We start from the raw sequence: 24,997 nt of genomic DNA, 5'->3' as shown, positions 1-24,997 counted from the left end.
GCGACCGCTGCTTCGGATCGTCCCTTGGAATTCTTCTGATTGTAAAAATAGCAGACAGTAGTATTGTTGTAGTAATTTGTAGTTTAGTAATTGTAGTCTATATTGCATGTGTAGATTTGGTAATTGTCATTCTTCTAGTGGTATTTTTTTTTTTTTTGCAGAATTTAATTTTTATTGTCTTGTCCTCGGGTTTGACAATTTAGTGCAATTATTTCAATTGTTCGTTAATCGTGTTTGAGGGAAACATTTCATGTGAATGGTATTGTTGGAGATAAAGAGTCATTGTGTGTAATTTTCGTACAGTGACGAGTTTTGTATGTTTTGTAAATGATTACGCGATCAATGAAAAAGGCAAAAATGATGAATAGTGAGAATGACGAAATTGTTAACATGGCGAACTCGCCAACACAGGAGAACAGTGTGATGAATGATGAAGTTGAAAACAATTTAATAAGTCAGGAAGATAGTCCGGAACCATTTCAAAATTTTTCTCAATCAGGAAATTCACAGAATACGAGATTAACGATAGAAGATTCTGGAATAGTATCGAACACAGATAGCTTTATGGCTATGCAGAAGGAAGTTAGTTTTACGGGAAATGTTAGGGGCGAAAAGAATTTCGAACCGGTTAATATGGAGCAGTTGATGGGTGCTATATTAAATTTGGGATCACGAATAGAAACACGGTTAGACTCACAAATAGGAACAATTAAAACTGAGATAGGAACAATTAGAACTGGTATGGGAACAATGGAAACACGGTTAGACTCACGAATAGGGACATGTTTCAAAAACATGAAAGATGAATTAAAGAAAGAAATTAGAGAAGAAGTACAACCGATTTTGAATTCTCACAATAATAGATTAATTGCAGTAGAGATTAGACAAAAGGAACAGGATAGAGAACAGGAAGAAAGAGATCGCGTAATAGTACAAAAATTTTCAGAGTTAAATTTACAACGTGCACACGATAAGGAAGAAATATTTGAGAGAATCGAGGAATCCGTACCAAATGACAGAATAAATAACCTAACACAACAATATGAACAGTTAACTACCAAATGTGTCAATACTGAAACCCGAGTCGCGATACTTACAGAAGACGTAAATAAACAGAAAGAACAAATAGGTGATTTATCGGAAAGAGTTGAGGAGATTTCAGATAAATTGACAAGTCTTAGTTTAAATGGGGACAGAGATTCAGATGATACAGCACCATTGCCATTTGCAGAAACCGAAGAGTACCAGAACATAAACAAGCATGTTGAAAATCAGAGAAAATTTAATGAACGCATCAAAAGGGACTTTGAGGCATTACGAAAGCAAGTCAAACAAATTGAAGGCGAAATCGTAGGAAAAGACAGCAGAAGAAATTTAGAATCACAGATAGCAGAGGGCTTTGAAGAAAATAATGTTTCATTTACGGGATGCAACAAGAGAGCGCCAGGCACGTGAACTTGACAATAATCGACATTCGGACTGGAACAGACACGGTAGGTCTTTGTCGCCACGAGGCGAAAACTTTGACTATAAACACTTCTTGATTGTTCGGAAATTTAAGATCTTTCGCAATTCTAAGAACGACATACATCCATGTTCATGGTTAGATCAATTGATGTACGCACTTCCACCAAATTGGCTACTAAGTCACAAACTGGAATTTATGTGCGGCTATTAAAGTCCTCAGGGGATTCACTACATTAAGTGAATATGTGCCGTAGCGTGCATGGGGGCCCAATCATTCGCTAATGCAAATATTTTTTAATTTTCTTTTTTTAGCAGCCGTCCGTCCGACTACGAAGTCTCGCAAACGGTTGGCCCCGACGAGCCCCAGCACGCAATCCGACCACACAGAACAACAACAAAGAACGAAAGAAAATTTCCGTTAACACAACAAATCAACCAAGTCCCCAGCAACTACAAAACGTACGAAACCATAGCACAAGTGCAACTGCTCCGTGCGCAGAAGTGCGACCCAATGCACACACCCGGCACGGCTCCGCCTCAATAAGACAAGAAATCCCAAACACCATTTATACTGAAGCAATCAAAAAAAAAAAAAAAAAAAAAAATAGAAATACGATAATTGCACAAGAAAACCAGAATCACACTCCAATACAACAACACGAGCCAGACGCCCTGCTGACCGAACCCGCGACGAGGCATTGTCCAAGACTTCATGAAAAAAAAAGGAATCCTTTCCACCCTCATATATACCGACGAAAAGCACCCCGATCACCACAACATCTCCACTCGAACAACATCCGCCGTCCAGCCCACCAAACAACCGCACACAACATGGCCACAAACAGCACAGCCATCAACATCCTCTCAGCAAGATCCGCACAAGCACTCACCACGACGACATCTCAACAACGACTTGACTCTTACCACTTCTCAACAAGCACTCACTACTGCCACATGTCGACAAGCACTGCCAGTGGAGGCGGCGGAATAAAACTCTTTGGCGCAATCTCTGGCGCTGTGGCTCACAATGTTGTCCAGTATATCATCGTTGGTCACCAACAGAAATATCTGCACTTATACGAGACGTGTTTTTTAAGCAAGTACCGTTTTGAAATTATAAAAAGACGAGCTAAGATATCTCAATAATTTTATTTTTATATAGTAGCTTGTACCTTAATCTACTTTTGTACATAATTTCCGTCAATATTGAGGCACTTGTCATAACACTGTACCAGTTTTTGAATACCCTCCTCATAGAAGTCTGCCGCCTGACTTGTTAACCACTGCGTCACCACTGTTTTGACTTCGTCATCGTCTTGAAGATGCTGACCGCCCAGGTGTTTCTTCAGGTGCAGGAACGGATGGTAGTCACTGGGCGCAAGATCGGGGCTGTACGGAGGATGATCTGGAGTCTCACATCAAAAAGGTGTGATGAGATCTTCTGTCTGATTCGCCACGTGCGGAAGGGCATTGTCTTGCAGCAAAACGATGCCCTTGCTCAAGTTCCACGGACTGTTGCTTTGATTCTGGTGTGACGTAGCCCACCCATGTTTTATTGCTCGTAACAATTTGGCTTAAGAAATCATCACCGTCGTTGTGGTACCGCTCAATGAAAGTCAATGCACTGTCTAAACGTTTGGTTTTGTGTACATCCGTCAACATTTTCGGTTCCAAACGTGCGCACAATATTCGGTAATTTAAGTGCTCGGTCACAATGCTGCACAAAACACTACGAGAAACATTAGGGAAGTCATCCCGCAAGGAGGAAATCGTAAAGCGTCTGTTTTCTCTCACCTTATTGTCCACTTCCTGTAACAAACTTTCATTAACGACCGAAGAACGCCCACTCCGTTGTTCATCACGCACATTTGTGCGGCCATCTTTAAATGCTCTCACGCACTTTCTTACCATTCCATCACTTATAATGTTTTCTCCGTAAACTGCACAAATCTCACGATGAATATCGATCGCTGTTAGGCCTTCAGCACTAACAGCCCGTACTTCACAGTCGGCGCGACTCACGATTCTCGGTGACGTCTTAAACACTCAGTACACAACGTAAACAAGGGAGAATTAGACTGTAATGACGTCAGTGCGTAGATTAAGGTACAGGATTTCATGTAAAAATAAAATTATTGAGATATGTTAGCACGTTTTTTTTTTAAGTTTCAAAACGGTACTTACTTAAGGGGAGAGGACGTCAAACGGACTGACTTGGAGCAGGAGAGGCACCACAGGAGATTATAATTCCCACTGTCTATACTTTTACAAAAAAATTCATAAAACTTTATCAGCATGATCAGGAAGGATTCAGAATTCACACTCATAGCAGTGGAAGTTCGAAAACATAACGAAATTTCATCAATTTTTTCACTTACTAATGGCAGTATTTGTTGCCATAGGTAGACTTTTCTTCATAAGTAAGAGAGATTCTTCGATGAATTGTGCACAGCATGCAAACCATACTTAAAGGCGTATGAAACTCTAGAATTTTCGAAATTTATTAAAAACTGTGGTAAAAATTGAGATAATTAACTATGAAATTTGTGTTTTTCCTAAACATGAAGGTTAAAAAAAAACAGTTCATTTGTTCAAATAACTTACCGGTTTGCTGCCGGGTGACGTCGTCGGACACCGCCGATATTTCGACAGGAGCACACCCTGCCATTCTCAAGGCACATGTGCAAGCAAATTTTTTCTTCCTTGCATTTGTGCCTTGAGAATGGCAGGGTGTGCTCCTGTCGAAATATCGGCGGTGTCCGACGACGTCACCCGGCAGCAAACCCGTAAATTATTTGAACATTGAAAAGTTAAGGTCTCACACAGTTCATTTCTTTTTCATAAATTAACTAAATTCTGGAGTTTCATACACCTGTGAGTATGGTATGTATGATGAGCAAAATTCATCGAAGAATCTCTCTAACTTACGAAGAAAAGTGTACCTATAGCAACAAATGCAACCATTAGTAAGTGAAAAAATGATGAAATTTCAAACGTAAAAAAATTTATTTTGTCATGTTTTCGAACTTCCACTGCAGTTGGTGTGGTGTCACCGCCAGACACCACACTTGCTAGGTGGTAGCCTTTAAATCGGCCGCGGTCCGGTAGTATACGTCGGACCCGCGTGTCGCCACTATCAGTGATGCATACCGAGCGCCGCCACACGGCAGGTCTAGACGGACGTCCTGGCAGTCGCCCCAGTTGTACAGCCGACTTTGCTAGCGATGGTTCACTGACAAATTACGCTCTCATTTTCCGAGACCATAGTTAGCATAGCCTTCAGCTACGTCATTTGCCAGAACCTAGCAAGGCGCTATTTATCTTGTGATGCATGTACCGTCAGACCGATGTTCACCAATTATGGATTAAAGTTAAGTATTCCAGAAGCTACGTACCTTTTTTGCTACTCTCTATTCCTTTAACTGTTCCAGACCTCACGCCAGCCTGCGTGAGCTTAAACGCGTGCCTTTCGGCTTCCTCTCATAGTGGCTTGGCTGTCTTGCCAAGTCACAAAAGTTAGTGTGAATCCTGAATCCTTCATGGTGATGCTGACAAAGTTTTATGAATTTATTTGTAAAAGTATAGACAATGGAAATTAAAATGTCCTGTGATGCCTCTCCTGCTCCAAGTCGGCCCGTTTGATGTCCTACCCCCCTTAAAAACACGCCTCGTACCTGTTACAACCCTATATACCACAAATATCTCATTAAAAGAAGTAAAATTTTTCTTACTTGCTGCCACATCATGGGTCAAACCGACGTCTAAAACACGGTTACAGTGGCCTTCTTTGGCCTTCTTCTGGTCTTGCACAGGCCTAGGAAAGGCCACTGTGACGTCGGGCGAAACGTCACTTTTCTACATCGATAGTTATTTTACAATATGATGCGGTGCAGTATCCAGGAAACTTATGTGAAATGACTCTAGCCGCAGAAGCTTAAGCTATTACGATTATATGATATGAGTACAATCTATATTATTGGTAATATTACGGAAAGCTTCACGCAAAACCGTGATAGTAAACTCTGTGTGTACATCCTTTGCAATGTGGAAGACATACCAACACAATGACGACAAATTTCGCTACCGCAGGCGCCACCCGCGTGCTCGGTGGAGCAGCCGCTCCGCCTGCCAGCGGCGCGCGCTGACTCGCGCTCACCTGTGGCCCAGCCTGGCGGCGGTGAGCGCCTGCCCGTCCAGCCTCCAGGTGAACTGCGGGGGCGGGCTGCCGGCGGACGAGCAGCGCAGCGACACGGGGGGTCCCGGGCTCAGCGCCTGCTCGATGAACGTCGACTGCAGCTCCGGCACCGTGTCTGCCGGCACAGAGGCACGCGCTGGAGTCTCGGTAAAGTAATGAAAATCAACGGATCTAAAGAGAGAAAGGGTCATGCGACGCTATAGCTGGGAGACCCAGAGGAGTAGGACGAGCCACCTAAAAGGGGCTCTCTTCCTCCGCACACAACGGCCTCTACACTCATTGTGTGTGGTCGAGTCTTAAAGGTAACTTTTGAGCGTATGTGACTGTAATAGGTCTGTCCACAACATGACACACGTTTGTGGCGTAAAATTATCAGAGAAGGGAGAAGGTGAAACTCGATGCCAGTGTGTAACCTGAGCCTCGTAAATAGCAGCAAGTGGGCCTGCCTGCGACGGACAGATCGCCATCAGTGGACAAAGTTCAAAACCATCGTACAATATGCGTTAGATGAGTATGTGCCAAGCAAGATCGTAAGAGATGGAAAAGAGCCACCGTGGTACAACAACCGAGTTAGAAAACTGCTGCGGAAGCAAAGGGAACTCCACAGCAAACATAAACACAGCCAAAGCCTTGCAGACAAACAAAAGTTACTCGAAGCGAAATGTAGTGCGAGGAGGGCAAGGCGAGAGGCGTTCAATGAATTCGAAAGTAAAGTTTTATGTACTGACTTGCAGAAAATACTAAGAAATTTTGGTCTTATGTCAAAGCGGTAGGTGGATAAAGAAAAAGTCCAGCAGCAAATCTACAGAATTTCGTTTAATTGTTCTTTGCTCTCTCTAGCAATTTAACTGTAGCGTCCCTCTTCATTGTCTAACTCACATTTCTGGAAAGTAGCGTAAAGTTTAAGGTGTTGTTTCAGAAATTTTGCACTGTTGTTTTTGTTTACGTACAGTTGCGTATAGGCCAAATTTGTGGAATCATATTTTCGTGTTCATCTGTAATTTAACTAACTTATTCTTAATAAACTATTACGTTTATCATGACTGAAAAGTGCTTGACTTGCCGTAGATTTGTTAGGTCGGGGCTTTGGTGTGACAGGTGCTGTAGTTGTTTCTATGTGGGTGACTGTAGTGGCGTGGGAGTAGGCGAAGTAAATGAGACTCTTCAGTGGTTTTGTAGGATATGGAGTAGAGATAGGAAGATACTGGAACAGGAGGGGAAAATTCCCGCCCTTCAGGCTGAGTTACACAAGGCCAGGGGAGATCTTGACGGGTTAAGGAGGGAGAAGGGTAAAGAGAGGTGGGAAGTGGCAACAGGGAACAGGAGGAACAGGCCTAGAACTAAGTCTGACAGCTTCGTGGTTAATGTGAAAAATAGATTTGACCTGTTGCTTCAATTAGACGCTCGTGAGCCTAGAGCAGTTGCAGGTGTAGACAGGGCACAACAAACTTTCAGCAGCAAACTGAAAAGTAGGAATATAGTGAAATCAGTAAAGAGAAAGGAAGTGTTATTGTTAGGTAGATCCCATGGAAGAGGTGTTGCCCAGCTTTTGCAGGATGAACTAGGATCAGAATACCAGGTCACCAATTTTTTTTAAACCTAGTACTGGTCTGGAGCAGGTGACACGGGATTTAGGATCACTTTGCAAAGATTTCACTAAGGAAGACACCGTGGTTATAGTGGGTGGGCCAGGTAATAGTACTGACACAGATTCTGGGTCCAGTAATGACTGTGACCTGCCAAAGATTGGATCAGCATCGAAGCATACTAGTGTTGAGTTTGTATCTGTTTTTGGGCACCGTGACCGACCTCACTTGAACACTTCTGTCAGGAGAGTTAATTTGGAGTTGGAAAGGCTGCTTATGTTGGGTGCAGGATCACACATTGGTGTGGTGCCTGTTGATGTATCTTTTGCACCATTTCTGTGCAGTAATGTGTTCATTGTAAATAAGTACTGTAGTAGTTCTATTAGATGTTTATTGCCTTATAAATAAAAAAAAATTAAATTTTAAATTTGGTGCATTAATGCGATCTTAGTAAATGAGTGTTGTAAAATGATCCTTTCATATAGTGTTCAATAAAAAGAAATGACGATCATTCCACTTGGGACCTGTGGAAAGTACATTAGCTTATTTGTTTTAGTTGTAAATATTTGTCATTTTTCTGGCATGTTCTACATCCTGGAGGACCTGCTCACTACAGAGCAATTAGAATGAAAGTAAATCTAATCTAATCTAAGAGAATGAAATTGTGGTAGAAAACACTTTTCTCCTGATTTCGATTAAGGACCTTATCGATTGTATTCCTATCTACAAAAGAATTTACTACAAAAGAATTTTCAGCATTTTTCTGTAACATCATATTTAAAAAGCTGCATTTCTCCATAATATGAGCGATATTTACTATTTTGGAGGTGAAGCTGGTCAAATATGACATCTGATACGTGTGCCACATGTATTAGATGTAGCTAATGGGTTGTAATTAACATACGACATACAGTATATAAAATTAAAACAGTGCAGTTATATTTTCCAGTTTTTTGTAGTTTTCCAGTGTTGACAACCAAGGGAGCCATAGCATAGTTTGTGGGGGAGGAGCTAGACCTGGGGTATGGAGCAGTTTTAGTATTTTAGATGATTTTAAGTAACCAAAAGAAAGTTCCAGTTCCGTCCCTGTTAAAAATATGAAAAATACAAACTTTTAAATTATTTTGTTGAAAGTAAAACGCCTGACTATTCTATATTTTTTTCCTTTCCGTGAGAGCTAGGGTTGATGGTGCCCCCCCCCCCTTTTTTTTCATGCCCCTGGGCATGAACATCTTGTTGGCAACTAAACGGGCACATGCAGAAACGTTTCTATGGAGTTGCTTTATACATACTTCTCTATTGTTTGAGGAGTTTTCTGTGTACAGCAGTAAAGTCAACATTCACAGAAGCCCAGGGGGTCTCCTTTGCATGTCTTGAAACTTTAATGTTTTCACTTAGAAGTTCGTTTTTCCCTCCCCGCTATTCCCAGTGTGGCTCTTCTGTGACCACGGCTGGTTATGAGTCAGACTCTTCTGTGACCATGGCTGGTTATGAGTCAGACCGTCTAATGTTTTACGAATTCAGCAGTCCAACAGGGCTGGGCAAAAGGGCATTGAGAAACAAAGGAAGGCCACTGCACACTCAGCCATTCAGCCGAACGGCCGGCGGTCTTCGCGCCCCTGTAGGACAGCCGTACGTGGTGTTGCAGGGTGTGCCTTGGTGGCGTCCATTCCCTGCGCTGGCGCTGTTGGCAGCCCTGCATTATGCATGGCTGCCGGGGCCGTCTAGCTTCCGCTTCCGGCGTGTGATGAATGTGGCGCTAGTGTCGCGCTCACCAGCTCACCGCTACACAGTGCTCGGTGCCGGCGTGGAACGAGAGGAGGGGACCATGCAACAGCGGAATTATTATCATACAATAAAGTCTGACTTATACATCATCTAGAACAAAAAGCAGGCGCAGATTTACTGTGATGATCGATGGAAAATGTGTTATTACAAGTTACTTTTATGTTTTCTGCCGTTACTTTGTTAGTTCTGTATTATTACTATTACTCATATTATTATTAATATCTTCTTGGAGATGTAGCCGATCTATGCAAGGAAGTAAATAAAAGTCTGCTTGTTTTTATGCCACATGCATTTCGCTTTTTATTTGTGAAGCTTCCTAACTGACATACAACAAATATGAATTACAGGCCACTGAGGATGTTATGCAAATAAAAAGATGTAAATCGCATACGGGATATAAAGCAGCCGTTTACTGAGACAGACAACATTTGACCACATTTCCTAGAATATATTATTAACATTAAAATACTGAGTCTAGTTTGCTAATACTTTTTTATCCATACCAAGTGACAAATTCCAGAAGCTGGTAATCATCAATTCACCTTCATATTAACTATCTAATACGAAGTGTGTAATCACAATTGCACATTACGTAAGATGTAGGTGGCAACAGACGAGGGCACATTTCAACTTCTATGAGCTTTAACTGTGAGAAGATACTTCATACCAGATGATTTGCATCAAGATGTCTTGATAATGAGCAGCGGCGGCTCGTGAGTATACATTCCGGGTATTCACAAATTTTTAGATTCAGATTAATTTGAGAATGTGTAATTAATAGCATAACTGTTACGCTTATCAGCAAGTTTATACTACTGCAACCACTGCCAACAATAACAACGGTAATAATAACAATAGTAATAATAATATGATGCATAACTTATCTGATAAAAGAACGAATTGTTTTTGTGGAATTTTGTTGTTTTGTCCAGAATTTAGTACACTTCAGGGCAACAACGAAATAATGTGTAAGCCTCTCCAGCTCTCAATTTCGTTTTTTAGTATAAGTGGGAGTTTTCGTGCTTACCCGTTTTCTCTGACTGATGTAAAAGATCCTTAACAGATGTATTAGTTCGCGAATTTACTTCCAAGCTGAAAACTGATATTCTTACGCTACTCCCACACTACGACTTGTGTTAAGTGTACACTTCCTTATTAAATGTTCTCCTGCAGTCACGCTTATTAGATTTCGTGACTCTTTCATTCAAAGGATCTGTTCTCGGAGGACCTGGTTGGTTTGCCGCTAACTTTTCCTGATAATTTACTTTTCTGTTCCGAGAATGAGTGCAGTGTGCTCTGACATGGAATTTTCTGTCAGATCAAAGCTGTGTACCGGACCGAACATGAACTTGGAACTTTGCGTTTCGCGGGCAAGTGGTCTGACAAGGGGAGGCCGCCAATTGTGAAATTCAGATTCGATTCATACTGCGCATAACTAAAGCTCATGGCCAGAGGTGTAATGTGGCAAAGCACCAAGATGCACTTCTCAGCCGTTGTCGAGAAAATCGACAATTAAAAGAAACCGTTGCGGTGAAATACTCTCTACGATTAGTAATTTTCTACAGCGTGGTGGTGCAGCGGTAAGCGATCGGTTTCGTAATCCGAAGGTCGCCGGATCGAATCTCGCTCCATGCAACTTTTTCTTTATTATTTGTTTTTTTGTAATTCATATAATATATATATATATATATATATATATATATATATATATATATATATAATTCCCGGCAATCAGTTGCAACAATTATGCATATAATAAGTTGTTGAAAGTCGTTTGTCGTGGAAAAACTGGCGACTTTGAACATCATTATGTTTTCCGCAAACAAAGTTGTATTTCACAAATGTTATTAATTGTCTGCATAATGTTAACCACGTATAGTTAACGGAAGACGTAGAAACGAATACGTATAGCGTAAGTCAAACGTTCGAATTAGAATAGAGATCCCACGAACACAAACTTGCTGTGGGAGGTATGAAATATAAACTCCGTTACTCGCTCGTTACACTTGAAGGACAGATGTTGAATGGGCCGAAACGAGCCGTCCCATAACAGCGTAGTTGCCTGCTAACTTCGAAAGAAGGTAGATGCGGTCCCTAGCGCAACTTATAACATCGTCGAAAATCAGTGTATATATATTTGAATTGAAAAAAACTAATAATAAAAAGAATATTGCATGGCGCGAGATTCGATCCGGCGACCTTCGGATTACGAACCACAGCGCTTACCGCTGCGCTATGACGCTGTAGAAAATCATTAATCGTAGAGAGTATTTCACCGCAACGGTTTCTTTTAACTGTCGATTTTCTCGACAACGGTTGAGAAGTGCATCTTGGTGCTTTGCCACATTACACCTCTGGCCATGAGCTTTTATTATGCGCAGTATGAATCGAATCTGAATTTCACAATTGGCGGCCTCCCCTTGTGAGCTACCCCAAGCACGACTCACGAACCGCCGTCACAGCTTCACTTTTCTGTTAGCATTTAAAATAGATTCAACGTAGTTCATATTTATACTGTACACGAAAGCACACTTAACGACCAACTCCGAATACAAAGTGCAGTTTGTGGAGATGATTAAACTGATGTAGTAGTGTCTACCAACATGATTACTTGACTAGAATGCAAATGAGACGCTGAGATCCATAAGAGCCTAAAGCAAATCGCCGTCAATCCCACATGTAAATGAATATCAAATAACAAGTGATACAGCTTTTTGCGAATTTTCATAAATATGATGTGGGCCTACAGCAAAGATAAACCTGACTCACCATAAGATCAGCAGATTTGAGAAATATGAATAAGAGGAAGAACCTTACAACTGAAGGTGATGTACTTTAAGCCTTTAAGATTCTCAGCGCCTCAAATGGATTATTGTATGACAAAATTCATTACTTAGTATACCATAACTAACTCAGAAAGCCACAAATAGATTTACCGTCAGTACAACTTTAACATATACTGATTCCGTTCTAACTTTACCACAGTATATAGTGACTGAATTAGCATATGCGAGGAGTATGCTATCATCAAGCAGAATTTATGCTGACTGAACAGGGATAAAAGTTTGGTATAATGTGCTACCACCTGCAGGGATGAATGTAAACTTCTGGTTGAGTGGCAAGGGCTCACATCGTGAACCGTGAATGTTGTTGATCGAATCCATTTGCATTTGGCCCGTAAGGGAATTACGTCAAGCGAGTTGCGCATGCGCAAATGCTCTTTAAAACGAGCACAACTGACGCTGTGCTCGTGACCCTGATGCCAAGTTTTGCGTACTCTAAAGGAGCAGTAGCGCGGTAGATTTAATAGCTGTATCTTTTATATTGCAGCCTCTATGTTAACAGCATTCAAAGAAAAATAGCCAATCAATCGGCAAGGTGTGCAAAGTTACGGTGCTCACTTGCTCTTGTGCTCTCACACAGCAGCCTCTGCTGATGATGAGCAATGTCTGAAACTAGCTATTTGTGAATTTGTCTATCTTGACTGGACATCGGGATAAAATATTACTTCATCGAGAAATAAACTATGTAGAGATCTTAAGGTAATGATGGCTGCTAACTCCGCGGGGTTCAGCTGCATGTGTAGGAGAGGTTTCTTCATTCACATCCACTTTCCGCACAATTTCTTTGCGAAGTGTGAGTATTGTGTTTTAAGTCTAACTGTTTGCTGTAGGTCATTACAGAGAATGCAAGCAAAATGAGGGTAGAGTTTGTCAGTGATGACAGGTAAAGAGAAAAGTAGGAGGCTAAATTTTTTTTTACATGCACATAGTCTACTGTTGTCAAATTGCACTAGCAAATATGAGTAGATTAATGTCCTTATCTGAAATTGCGACATATCTTCGTCCCATGACACAGTCCAGAGGGGCTGTGGTTTAATGAATGACATTAGTGGATGATCTTGCAATCAGGAAATGCACACCACTGCTTCGTCATTGGTTACTGGAGATGAAGACTATGTTAACACGCAAATTGAGATAATATTTATATATGCAGCACTATAACATATGACTATCAAAATGATTTCAAGTGATAATGGTGGAAGTTGCGGTATTCTGATCAGGCCATATCTTGGCACTTGAGAATTACAGCAGAAACTGTTCGTGACTTGCACTGCATACGCGAAATTGTCTGTGATGCACAGAATTGTATGAATTATTTGTAATAATTATTTGATTGGTTGGTTGGTTGGTTTGGGGAAGGAGACCAGACAGCGAGGTCAGCGGTCTCATCGGATTAGGGAAGGACAGGGAAGGAAGTCGGCCGTGCCCTTTGAAAGGAACCATCCCGGCACTTCCCTGGAGCGATTTAGGGAAATCACGGAAAACCTAACTCAGGATGGCCGGACGCGGGATTGAACCGTCGTCCTCCCGAATGCGAGTCCAGTGTGCACCACCTCGTTCGGTAATTATTTGATGATCAACATAATATTATCTGCAATTTTGCAGATCAGTTTTTCTATTTTCATTTCTACAATTAATTTTTGTGTTAAAACATTCCATGGAAGATCAACGTAGGTGTACTATGTGTCCGAAATGCACCGGCATTCCAATGATTATTTTGTTGATGAACCATTTACAAAACCATATTGCAAAACAGGCACAACAGCATTTGCATGCCCAGTCCCAATGAGCATTACACTGCAGACAAGGATGTCAAGAGACATGCAGATGGTTGAACACTGTAGAAAATCGAGTTAAGAGTGGGTTACTGTACGTACGCATTGTTCAGTCAAGTATAGCTCCCCCTCGCTCTCTCCTTTCCTCCCCTCACTGCGCCATTACAATGGTTACCCCACCACCAACCACGAGTGCATGTTGTATTAGCTTTGTAGTGAAAAATAGGAGTTGAAGGAAATGAAGGATTTGAAATTTCGTGCCCTAGAAAATTGTTACAAAATAAAAGAACAAACAAAATATCAGAAAGAACACTGGCAAGTTTGTTGAAGTTTTCCCAAAGAAATTTTCGAGCTTTACATCTTCACCATTTCCCGTAATTTAACTCAGAACTTTCCAGTTGCTTTCAAGGCGAGTCGACGCCTGTAACTGATTCACGTTGACCTGCCTGGGAAATTCAATTAGTGTTCATGAAACTCCTTGCATTTTTGTAGAAGTTCTCCCATTATTGGTAGCGTATCTTTTATTTATATTGGTTTTGCTATATTTGTAACATTTTCTGCTTTTCGTGAAACATCTACTTTTTGTATAATGAACAAAAAATGTGTAGCATTATAGGTAGGCCTACACCAGTCTGTAGAAGCACGCCACCTACCTCGTCTATTTGTAATGGTGTAAAGGCGCCAATACCGTCCGCCTGCAGCACTTTTAAATCGTGACGTGTACACTCGTTTTCGATGAAAAGGAGAGCCGATTTGGCGGAATTTCAACAGCGCTAGCTTTCGGTAGAATGGACGCAGCCGCCACGCCGCCAGGGTAATTACAATTAGGCTTCGGTGGAAAGCAGCGATTCAGAATCGCATACAGTGCAGTAATACTGACACAACTTGTCTCAACTTGTGATATTATCACTACATACACCAGACTAATGATATCTCTAACAGAAAAATCAGACGCAAAAAAAGGTAACGAGAAAATACCTTATGTTTTAAGCAATGGGCTAAAAGAAATACTTGTTTTGTAAATAAAACCGCTTATTCTTGCTGCAACTGTAATTTATTTCTCCCAGATGCTTTTCGCTTTTTTTTATTCTAAGTCATCTTCAGTGGTATCTAGAACGATACAGTTTTGTTTTGATATGTATTATTTTTAGCTTATTAAATCGTTCACGTAGCGTTTTTTAAGTAAATAACTAATTATCTACAGTTTGTAGGCATATGTTTTTCCTCTCATCTGGGCTAGAGGTAGCACAACCACTTCATTTCCGAAACATAAGCATAGTTCTACATTACGAATTTTTTCTTTCGCACTGTTCACCACGCTTATTCTTATGGTGCATCGTTACTCCTTTGCCAATAGTTATAGATATTTTTTCTAAACTGTGCTTTTAATGGTGTAAATGTTCTGAGTACATTATGTGTTTCCCCTTGTTTGGTTTGTTTACCTGCATGTTGACAAACAGGAGGAAACACGAACTCACATTTTTTACGTCTTTAAACGCACAGTTCTTGAACAAATAACTATAACTAGTGGAAAAGGAGTAACAATGAACCATAAAAATAAATGTAAACATGGTGAACAGTGTGAAAGAAAAAATTAGTAATATAAAAATATGCAAATGTTTCCGAAATGAATTCGTAGTGCTACCTCCCGACCAGAAGAGAGGAAACGCAGATGCCAATGAACTGTAAGTAATTACTTATTTACCTAAAGAAACAGGAGGTGAACGGTTTGATAACCTAAAAGTAACACATGTCAAAACAAAACTTTATAGTTCTAGACCCCATTGAAGATTCCTCAGAGAAAAAAAAGGCGAAACTCGTTTGGCAGGAACAAATTACAGTTGCAGCAAGAACAGCTGGTTTTATTTACAAAACAAATATTTCTATGCGTTCTGCGAAGGAAGGACATGCAAGAAAACTTGTTCAAATAAATACGTTTGCAAGTTAAATCCAGTTGATTGTAGAGGCTAATTAAATATCAGTTGTAGTTTATTATGATTGTTAAGGCTTTCGCGGCCACTTGTTGACAAACTGCCTGTTGACTTGTGTCTCGAATTCTTCTGCCGAAGTTGTTCGATGATTTTTCTCACGTTTCGCCGGAGGGTGAAGCTTTGACGGTGCCAGCCATTCGTGCTGGCGAAACGTCAGAAAAATCGTTAAACAAACGTCTACCGAAGAATCGTAGCCACAAGCCAACAAACAGTGTGTTGAAACTTCCTGGCAGACTAAAACTGTGTGCCAGACCGAGACTCGAACTCGGGACCTTTTGCCTTTCGCGGGCAAGTGCTCTACTTACTGAGCTACCCAAACACGACTCACGCCCCGTCCTCACAGCTTTAATTCCGCCAGTACCTCGTCTCCTGGTAGAGCACTTGCCCGCGAGAGGCAAAGGTCGCGAGTTCGAGTCTCGGTCTGGCACACCCTTTTAGTATGCCGGGAAGTTTCATATCAGCGCACACTCCACTGCAGAGTGAAAATTTCATTCTGGGGACAGTTTGTTTATTACGCTTGGGGTGATGCAGTCGGTAACCGTAATTTTCAGTTAAATTTTCAATACTAAATCTGAAGATTGGGTATTAGCGGAACGGGTAACCCTAATAAGGTGCGTGTGTGAAAATAACCGCAGTAAAAACAGCACCATGATCGCTGGCGCCCAGTTTGAGATGATGTCCGTCTTTGGAGGAATCATTCAGTATCTGTAAATAACGCCCCTCCGGCTTGTGAGACGGAGAGTAAGCGGTGAGTGCGGCACAGCTGGAGACTGCACAGTAGCGCCACTGACCTCCGAGCCGGAGCTCCACCGACGCCTGCGCGCTGTCAGCCTCGCCGTGGGCCAAGCACTGGTAGACGCCGCGATGCGCGCGCGTCGCAGCGGCCACGTGCAGAACCAGCGGCGACAAAAGGCGCGCGCGGCCGGTGGCCAGCGGCTCCGCGTTGTGCAGCCACTCCACGCTGCCCACGGGCGAGCCGGACACCGAGCAGTTGAACGTCGCCGACTCTCCGGAGTTCACCACCTGCCGGCACAGATAAACAGAGTGGCGCAACCAGGTGTACAATACTGCCCGCTGGCAAATCCAACTCTTACAACGAATCCCTTGGGTGCGAGGTCGCAAAAGGCCAAAGATGTTTACAGCATTCTATGCCTCATACTTTCTCTACCGTGCAACCACAATGTTGGTTGCTAATGGCAATGGCTACAGGGGGCGGTATTAGAGGTATCCAGTGGTGAGCACAGCATGAGCGTAGTTGAACTGCTGAGTCGACGAGTAACTGACAACTGTGCTAGATCACTAGTGGTTCTGAAACGAAGCAGAGCAATGGCAACGATAACCAAGGCAAACATTGCATTATATCTGCAGCAAAGGTGCCGAAGTTGACATTTCGTGAGAAAGGAACCCAAGGAATTTCGCAGAGTGGCAGATGAAATACACTACTGGCCATTAAAATTGCTACACCAAGAAGAAATGCAGATGATAAACGGATACTCATTGGACAGTTATATTATACTAAAACTGACATGTGATTACATTTTCACGCAATTTGGGTGCATAGATCCTGAGAAATCAGTACCCAGAACAACCACCTCTGACCGTAATAACGGCCTTGATACGCCTGGGCATTGAGTCAAACAGAGCTTGGATGGCGTGTACAGGTACAGCTGCCCATGCAGCTTCAACACGATACCACAGTTCAAGAGCGGTGACTGGCGTATTGTGACGAGCCAGTTGCTCGGCCAGGATTGACCAAACTTTTTCAATTGGTGAGAGATCTGCAGAATGTGGTGGCCAGGGCAGCAGTCGAACATTTTCTGTATCCAGAATGGCCCGTACAGGACCAGCAACATGAGGTCGTGCATTATCCTGCTGAAATGTAGGGTTTCGCAGGGATCGAATGAAGGGTAGAGCCACTGGTCGTAACACATCTGAAATGTAACGTCCACTGTTCAAAGTGCCGTCAATGCGAACAAGAGGTGACCGAGACGTGTAATCAGTGGCACCCGATACCGTCACGCCGGGTGAAAAGCCAGTGTGGCGATGACGAATACACGCTTCCAATGTGCGTTCGCCGCGATGTCACCAAACATGCGACCATCATGATGATGTAAACAGAACCTGGATTCATCCGAAAAAATGACGTTTTGCCATTCGTGCACCCAGGTTCGTCGTTGAGTACACCATCGCAGGCGCTCCTGTCTGTGATGCAGCGTCAAGGGTAACCGCAGCCATGGTCTCCGAGCAGATAGTCCATGCTGCTGCAAACTGTTCGTGCAGATGGTTCTCGTCTTGCAAACGTCCCCATCTGTTGACTCAGGGATCGAGACGTGGCTGCACGACCCTTTACAGCCATACGGATAAGATGCCTGTCATCTCGACTGCTAGTGATACGAGGCCGTTTGGATCCAGCACGGCGTTCCGTATTACCCTCCTGAACCCACCGATTCCATATTCTGCTAACAGTCATTGGATCTCGACCGACGCGAGCAGCAGTGTCGCGCTACGATAAACAGCAATCGCGATAGGCTACAATCCGACCTTTATCGAAGTCGGAAAAGTGATGGTAAGCATTTCTCCTCCTTACACGAGGCATCACAACAACGTTTCACCAGGCAACACCGGTCAACTACTGTTTGTGTACGAGAAATCGGTTGGAAACTGTTCTCATGTCAGCACGTTGTAGGTGTCGCCACCGGCGCGAACGTTTTGTAAATGCTCTGAAAAACTAATCATTTGGATATCACAGCATCTTCTTCCTGTCTGTTAAATTTTGCGTCTGTAGCACGTCAACTTCGTGGAGTAGCAATTTTAATGGCCAGTAGTGTATTAGCGTTTCTGTAAAATGAGTTAGTGGAATGTGTGGTGCTCGACTGTGCGGACAATGTACATGAGGAGTACAACGATGACGACACGTGCGTAATAAGTGAAAGTGATACTGCAAGAGGTCTCGTACCACGTAGTTCACCATCCCTTTTGGACAGGGAACCACAAATCACAGTCATTGTACAGGGAGCGGGCACTAAACATTATTACTTACACGGAAGTTCATCAGCAGCATAGTATAAAAAAAATTATGAACAGAGTTCGGATAAATCTGCAGCACTGATACCTTGTAGTGCATAAGAAAAACTACTGATATTCGAGGGGGAACGAGGCGCAATTGTTGCAAAAACTGGTGTATGCGCGTTTCAAGGATGTTCGCTACAATTGACATGGTATGCATGACAGTAACCTGCTATGTTATGCACGTGAAATTGCGCGCAACTTAGATTACAGTTATTTCAAGGGAAACAGTGGATGTTTGCATAATTTCAAACAGTCCTACAGAATTGGAAGGTGTAAGATAACGAAATTTCAAACACAGCTTCAACTTGACGATGCACAGAAAACTGATGATTGGGCCCAAAAATCTGTAGATGAGATAAACAAACTTATCCCATCGTTCAGTAATGAATTTCTTTTTAACTCCGACCAATCGGGATTTCAAGAAGAAGTGCATACGAAAGGAGCCTTGGAAATTAAAGCTACCTAGATAGTTGTATCAAGATCAATTAACATCAATGCCAAGACTCATTCGTGTACAATTATGTCGACAGTTAAGTTGCATTATAAATTGGGTGAAAATTATTTATTGTATTGCGAGATGTCGGAGGTAGTCAGCCACACACGAAATAATTTGTTAATCTGGCACTCAGCCATTATTGATACTAATGTCATTGTAATTGCCATTGCCGACCGGAGTGGCCGAGCAGTTAAAGGCGCTACAGTCTGGAACCGCCCGACCGCTACGGTCGCAGGTTCGAATCCTGCCTCGGGCATGGATGTGTGTGATGTCCTTAGGTTAGTTAGGTTTAAGTAGTTCTAAGTTCTAGGGGACTTATGACCACAGCAGTTGAGTCCCATAGTGCTCAGAGCCATTTGAACCAATTGCCATTGTCTGTTATTGGTTATGGGTTATGATGATTCTGAAGATTTTAAATAGACTTAATCTATGAAATTCCTTCTCACAAGTTATTTAGTAGTTAACAGGACCAGGCGAACTCCTTTTTATTAAATTCATTCTTAGTAACAACAAGCTTTAGCCGCTGCTGCTGCGAATTGCTGTAAACCACATGGAAAAAGGCAGTCCTCTGAAGAGGTGAGTCCAAAACTTAGGGCCAAAACAGCTGATACACCATAAATGTCATGTACTCTATTCCAGTAAATTCCGTTGCACAAGTCAGACTCTGTATCACTTGTAAATTCTTATTCAAAAACGTAGTCAGATGGCTTAGGTATTCATTGTTACAGGTTCATCAGTTTCTGTGGTTTTTCATATTCAAATACGCAGTCTGATACCTTATACAAATGTTAGTTTTAAGTTTTTCGTGTAACGATCTGTTGAGGGCTTAAAGGACAGTGAAACTGAGACTCATAGAACACGCACACAGTGTTATGTTGGCCAGGTTCCGTTTACCCAGATTCCGTCTACTGATAACTCGGGTTGCTTATCGAGCCCTATTTTCACAGACGAGCATAGGCAATATTGTTTGTAGCTACGTTACATATTTGTTGAAGTTACGTTACATATTGGCTGCATACGTGTTACAAGCACCGGCTCTAAAGACCTCCGTGCCGATGGGACGTTAAACCCAATCTTTCTTCCTTCCTTATCTGGAGTTCACTGCTGTAGTAATTCAGGTTCGTTATAATCACACTTTCGCTTCTTGAGCCGGTGTAGATGGAAAACTATTTACCGCATGGGTACACAAATTTATAGGAATGATGTTCAGACTGTGCGCTGCAGTGTATGCGTTTTTAGTGGTGTCAGTGTCATAACTTGCCGTCAGGCGCCGGTACTGTTACGGGGACGTAGTGTTGAAACACAGGCATCAGTCTGCATTGCAGTTGCAGACCGTCAACACAGGTCTGAACGAGGTGAGCAGCGCTTCATTCGTAAAGGTGTTTTATCAAAACGACAACAATAGTGCTACCGTACTTCTCGCGTATCGGCGCATTTCAAGGAACACGGGGTAATCGACCTTCCACGCCGATGATGAAGAGCATGATTCCAAAGTTCGAATTAACTGGCAATATGTGAATTGCTCCTGGGAGAGGCCGACGGTCAATTGCGACACAAATTCTTGAAGAAGTTATTGCTTCTATGGCTGAGAATGCTGGACACAACTTTCAATACTTAAGCAATGAACGAGCTGTGTCACTACAGCTGGACATTCCATGATCCACCTTTCGAAAAGTGTTGCGAACCATTATTGAGAAACGGTGTGTCTAGTGCGGTTCGAGTCTGTCGTGGATGCAGACGGTCGTCACACTGAACAACGTTTGTAAGCTGGAACATAAACACAGTACGCAATTAACAAATGGTACTCCCCCATATGGAAATAAAAATGTGTTCCTTTCAAAGGTTTGTTAGTTATTCTCTTCCACAAGTCCTTACAAATGTTTGCACAAAGTTTTCATTGGAGCTCTCTCAAGTACTGAAAGTTTAATTATAACCACCCTGTAGGTAAACTAAGCGTATCACCGAACATGAAGGAAACCAGAGACTTTCAACGGTACAGACAGTCCATACTGTCATATTTGGAACCCTGCTCCGAGCTGTTGAAAGTCGATGCTTCTACTAAGTTCACAATCTGTCAATAAATAAGCTGGGCTTATCTTGAAATGGAGGGAAATAGAGTTCAGGCAGAAGAAATAAAAACTTTGAGATTTGCCGATGACCTTGTAATTCTGTCAGGCAGAGCAAAGGACTTGAAAGAACAGTTCAGTGGGATGGATGGTACGTTGCAACAGGTTGCAAGCTGAGCATCACCAAAAGTAAAACAAGGGTAATGGAAAAAAAGTCGAATTAAATCATGTGATGCTTAAGAAATTAGATTAGGAGAAGAGACACTGAAAGGAATAGACGACTTTTACTACTTAGACGTTGTCTAAGTCTAGAAAACATAAAATGCAGAGTCGATAAAGCAGGAAAATCATTTCTGAAAGAAGTCTTTTCTGAAGATATATGCACTGAGTGTAGTCTTGTACAGAAGGGAAACGTGGACGGTAAGCAGTTAAGATAAAAAAAATGTTCAAATGTGTGTGAAATCTTATCGGACTTAACTGGACACACTACTTAATCTAAATTACCTTACGGACAAACACACACACCCATGCCCAACGGAGGACTCGAACCTCCGGCGGGACCAGCCGCACAGTTAAGATAAGAACAGAATACAAGATTTTGAAATGTGATGCTACAGAAGAATGCCAAAAATTAGATGGGTAGATCTAGCAACTAATGAAGAGGTACCGATTCGAACTGCGTGGAAAGAAATTTATGGTACAATTTTACTGAAATAAGTGATCGGGTAATAGGGTATATCCTGAGACACGAAGGAATTATAAATTTGGTAGCGGAAGGAAGTGAGACGGTAAAAATTGTGGAGGGAAAGTAAGAGATGAATAGAGTAAGCAGGTTCAAACGAGTATTGCTTGCAGTAGTGCCGGCCGAAGTGGCCGTGCGGTTAAAGGCGCTGCAGTCTGGAGCCGCAAGACCGCTACGGTCGCAGGTTCGAATCCTGCCTCGGGCTTGGATGTTTGTGATGTCCTTAGGTTAGTTAGGTTTAACTAGTTCTAAGTTCTAGGGGACTAATGACCTCAGCAGTTGAGTCCCATAGTGCTCAGAGCCATTTTGCAGTAGTTGTTTGGAGATGAAGAGGCTTATACAGAATAGACTAGCGTGGAGAGCTGCATCAAACCCACCTTCTGACAGACTACCGTAACAGAAAAACATCAGAAACGTGCACAAGAGACACAGATTCCACACTGCGAGACCACTTCATGTTGTCCATTGGGTGACGTTACACCCAGCAAATGAATGTTGCTGCTTCTCCAGAGCGGCAGATAAACTAATTGTGACAAGGAAATACTCCCACTTTTGCAACCAGTCTTCATTATTCGCTGGGGGATCGAACACCAAGTAGCTGAATACTATTGCCTCTCCAGAAATACACACAGAAAAGACACCTGAGTAATCAGGAGACAACCAACAATGGCATTTATTCCACAATATATAGTCACTTCACATTGCCCTCAAAGACATGCAACACTGAGTAGCTGAACATTGCCACGTCGAAGTGTACCACCAAACATACACCAATGCAGAGCTCTGATCTGTGCAGCCAGTGTATATAGCCCAGAAGGGAATGCAGCTGTCAGCTGTAAAACATTGCCGCACCATCAGTGTTCACCATCTGTCGCGACAGATAAACTAACTGTGCCACCACACAGAAAAACAGAGACTCCGAATTGTACTGTCAGCTCTGAGCAGTTGTTACGCCTTCAGAGTTCACCACAAGTTGTGGCACAATTCAGTGTGTATCATCAGCCACAGAACGAAGCGGAGACCACAATGTGCAGCCCGATTTTCTCTTGCCGGGGACTGGATGTTTGTGTTGTCCTCATCATTTCATCATCATCATTCGTGACGGTAGCTCGATTGGGCTGTGTAAAAAATTGGACTGCGAAAAAAATTGGGACTTTGTATGGGCGCTGGTGACCGCGCAGTTCAGCGTCCCACAAACCAAACATCACCATTACAATGTGCAGCCATTTCATACTCACCAGGGAGAGTTGAGTGCTTTGATCTATAAAAGGCTATGTTATAGAGTTAATGTTTTGGACTTATAAATCCAATCGTTCGTAGTCACGTTGTAACGTTTTTACCTCGCTGTAGTTTCTGACTGGAGTGGTACTATGTTACCAGGACTGTCGTTGTGCCTTGTACTAGAAAACAGTCACTCATAGAACTAATTTTCACTTCGGATGTGATGTGTGGACGGAAGAGTGACCGCTAAATATAGGGAAAATTTCGAGTGTATGTGTCTCACACAACTTTAATCTGTAAGGAAGCTTTTCCTTTGAATCACACATAGCTATGGAGTGTAAAATTTCGTTCTGAATATAGACACAGGATTTATTTCCCTTGCGAAACCGGGATTTACCCTCATCTGTTCCAACTTTGCGCAAGCAAGTACTAAACGATTCAATGATCAGAAGCCTTATTTTAAAGACATACACGATAACAGAAGGGGACGTGGACAGTCAATTTCATGGGTGAGTCTCTTGAATGTCAGTCTATGAAAAGATAAACTCAGATGTCATAACTGCCTTGTGCACACCGAACTTTCGGTAAATTAAAATAAAAAGTATGATGGCACTCTATTAGAAACAAGTTATATTCATAGTCCATTTAGTTACGCGGCTATTTTGCTTCTATTGGCTCAACTAAATGTAGTTCCTGTTTGACCGGAAGCATAACGAAATGTCAGACTGAAAAGAAGGCTAATTACTGCATCATAAACTTTTTGCGCAAAAAAAAGTAACTCGTATTTGAATACATAATTACTACGTCGCTTGAGAGGGCGGGTCGTTTACCGCACGGTTAGAGCGACGCTTATGGCTAGGTTAGCGACAACGACACACAATTTTTATAGACTAAAATGTTGTTATACTTTTCCATCTAGTGAACTCGACATCAATGGGACGTTAAACCCTAGTCACCCTTTTTTGGTTATTATACTTTTCTTGTTCCTCTCGATGAAATAAAACTGAAAACTAAAGAGCACGATGCTACGACCACTTTTAGATAGAAAAGAATACTTTTTTGCAACAAACTGCAGCGTTTATTGTACCCTGCATGCGTTTTATTATTATGTTTTTGTGCATTTGGAAAGTTGAGGTGCCAGAGATCCCCTAATATGAGCAACTAAGACTGCTTTACATACAGATTGACGTGAGTTGCTGATCTATGCTCCATGCTCGCTGTGATCAGTAATTTGAAGCAAAGTCGTACATAGGTAGAACTGGGTGTCACGAGTGCATGGGGTGCTTTCCAGCTTTGCGATTAGCTTTTACATAAGGCAGCCACAAAAAAATGAAGGTTCTGGTTTTGATCAGCGGCATCTCCCTGCAGCCCTACTCACTTACCACCACGTCGACGCCTTGACTCCATGGCCGCTGAGAAAGTTTCTTGGGATTCTGTTCTCACCACCGAAAAAAATGCTGATGCAATAGTGACACGACTGTAGAATGTGTGAGCACAGAGTACGTTTTTCGCAACTGGGAAAAAACCAAAATCTCTAGGAGCCATAAAGAAGGTATATCAGAAACCACTTCCGTGTTGGCTCTGAGCACTATGGGACTTAACAGTACCCTAGAACTACTTAAACCTAACTAACCTAAGGACATCACACACATCCACGCCCGAGAGAGGATTCGAACCTGCGACCGTAGCAGTCGCGCGGTTCCAGACTGAAGCGCCTAGAACCGCTCGGCCACTTCGGCCGGCTCTTCCGTGTTGTTG

The 24,997-nt window shown here is 42.4% G+C and overlaps 1 protein-coding gene across 1 annotated transcript in view; it reads right to left on the bottom strand.

Moving 5' to 3' along the window:
• LOC126456830 (Down syndrome cell adhesion molecule-like protein Dscam2) overlaps positions 1–24,997 on the bottom strand; it is a 416,068-nt gene that overhangs the window by 252,335 nt on the left and 138,736 nt on the right. Inside the window, exons 6-7 of the mRNA XM_050092636.1 lie at positions 16,437–16,668; positions 5,624–5,777 (exon numbers count right to left, since the gene is read on the bottom strand). Coding sequence (XP_049948593.1) covers positions 5,624–5,777; positions 16,437–16,668 — 386 coding nt within the window. The remainder of the gene's footprint in view (positions 1–5,623; positions 5,778–16,436; positions 16,669–24,997) is intronic.

Source organism: Schistocerca serialis, chromosome 1 (genome assembly GCF_023864345.2).
Source record: "Schistocerca serialis cubense isolate TAMUIC-IGC-003099 chromosome 1, iqSchSeri2.2, whole genome shotgun sequence".
NCBI lineage: Eukaryota > Metazoa > Arthropoda > Insecta > Orthoptera > Acrididae > Schistocerca > Schistocerca serialis.
Note: the sequence above shows the minus strand (reverse complement) of the source record. Positions and strands in the feature narration are given on the sequence as shown.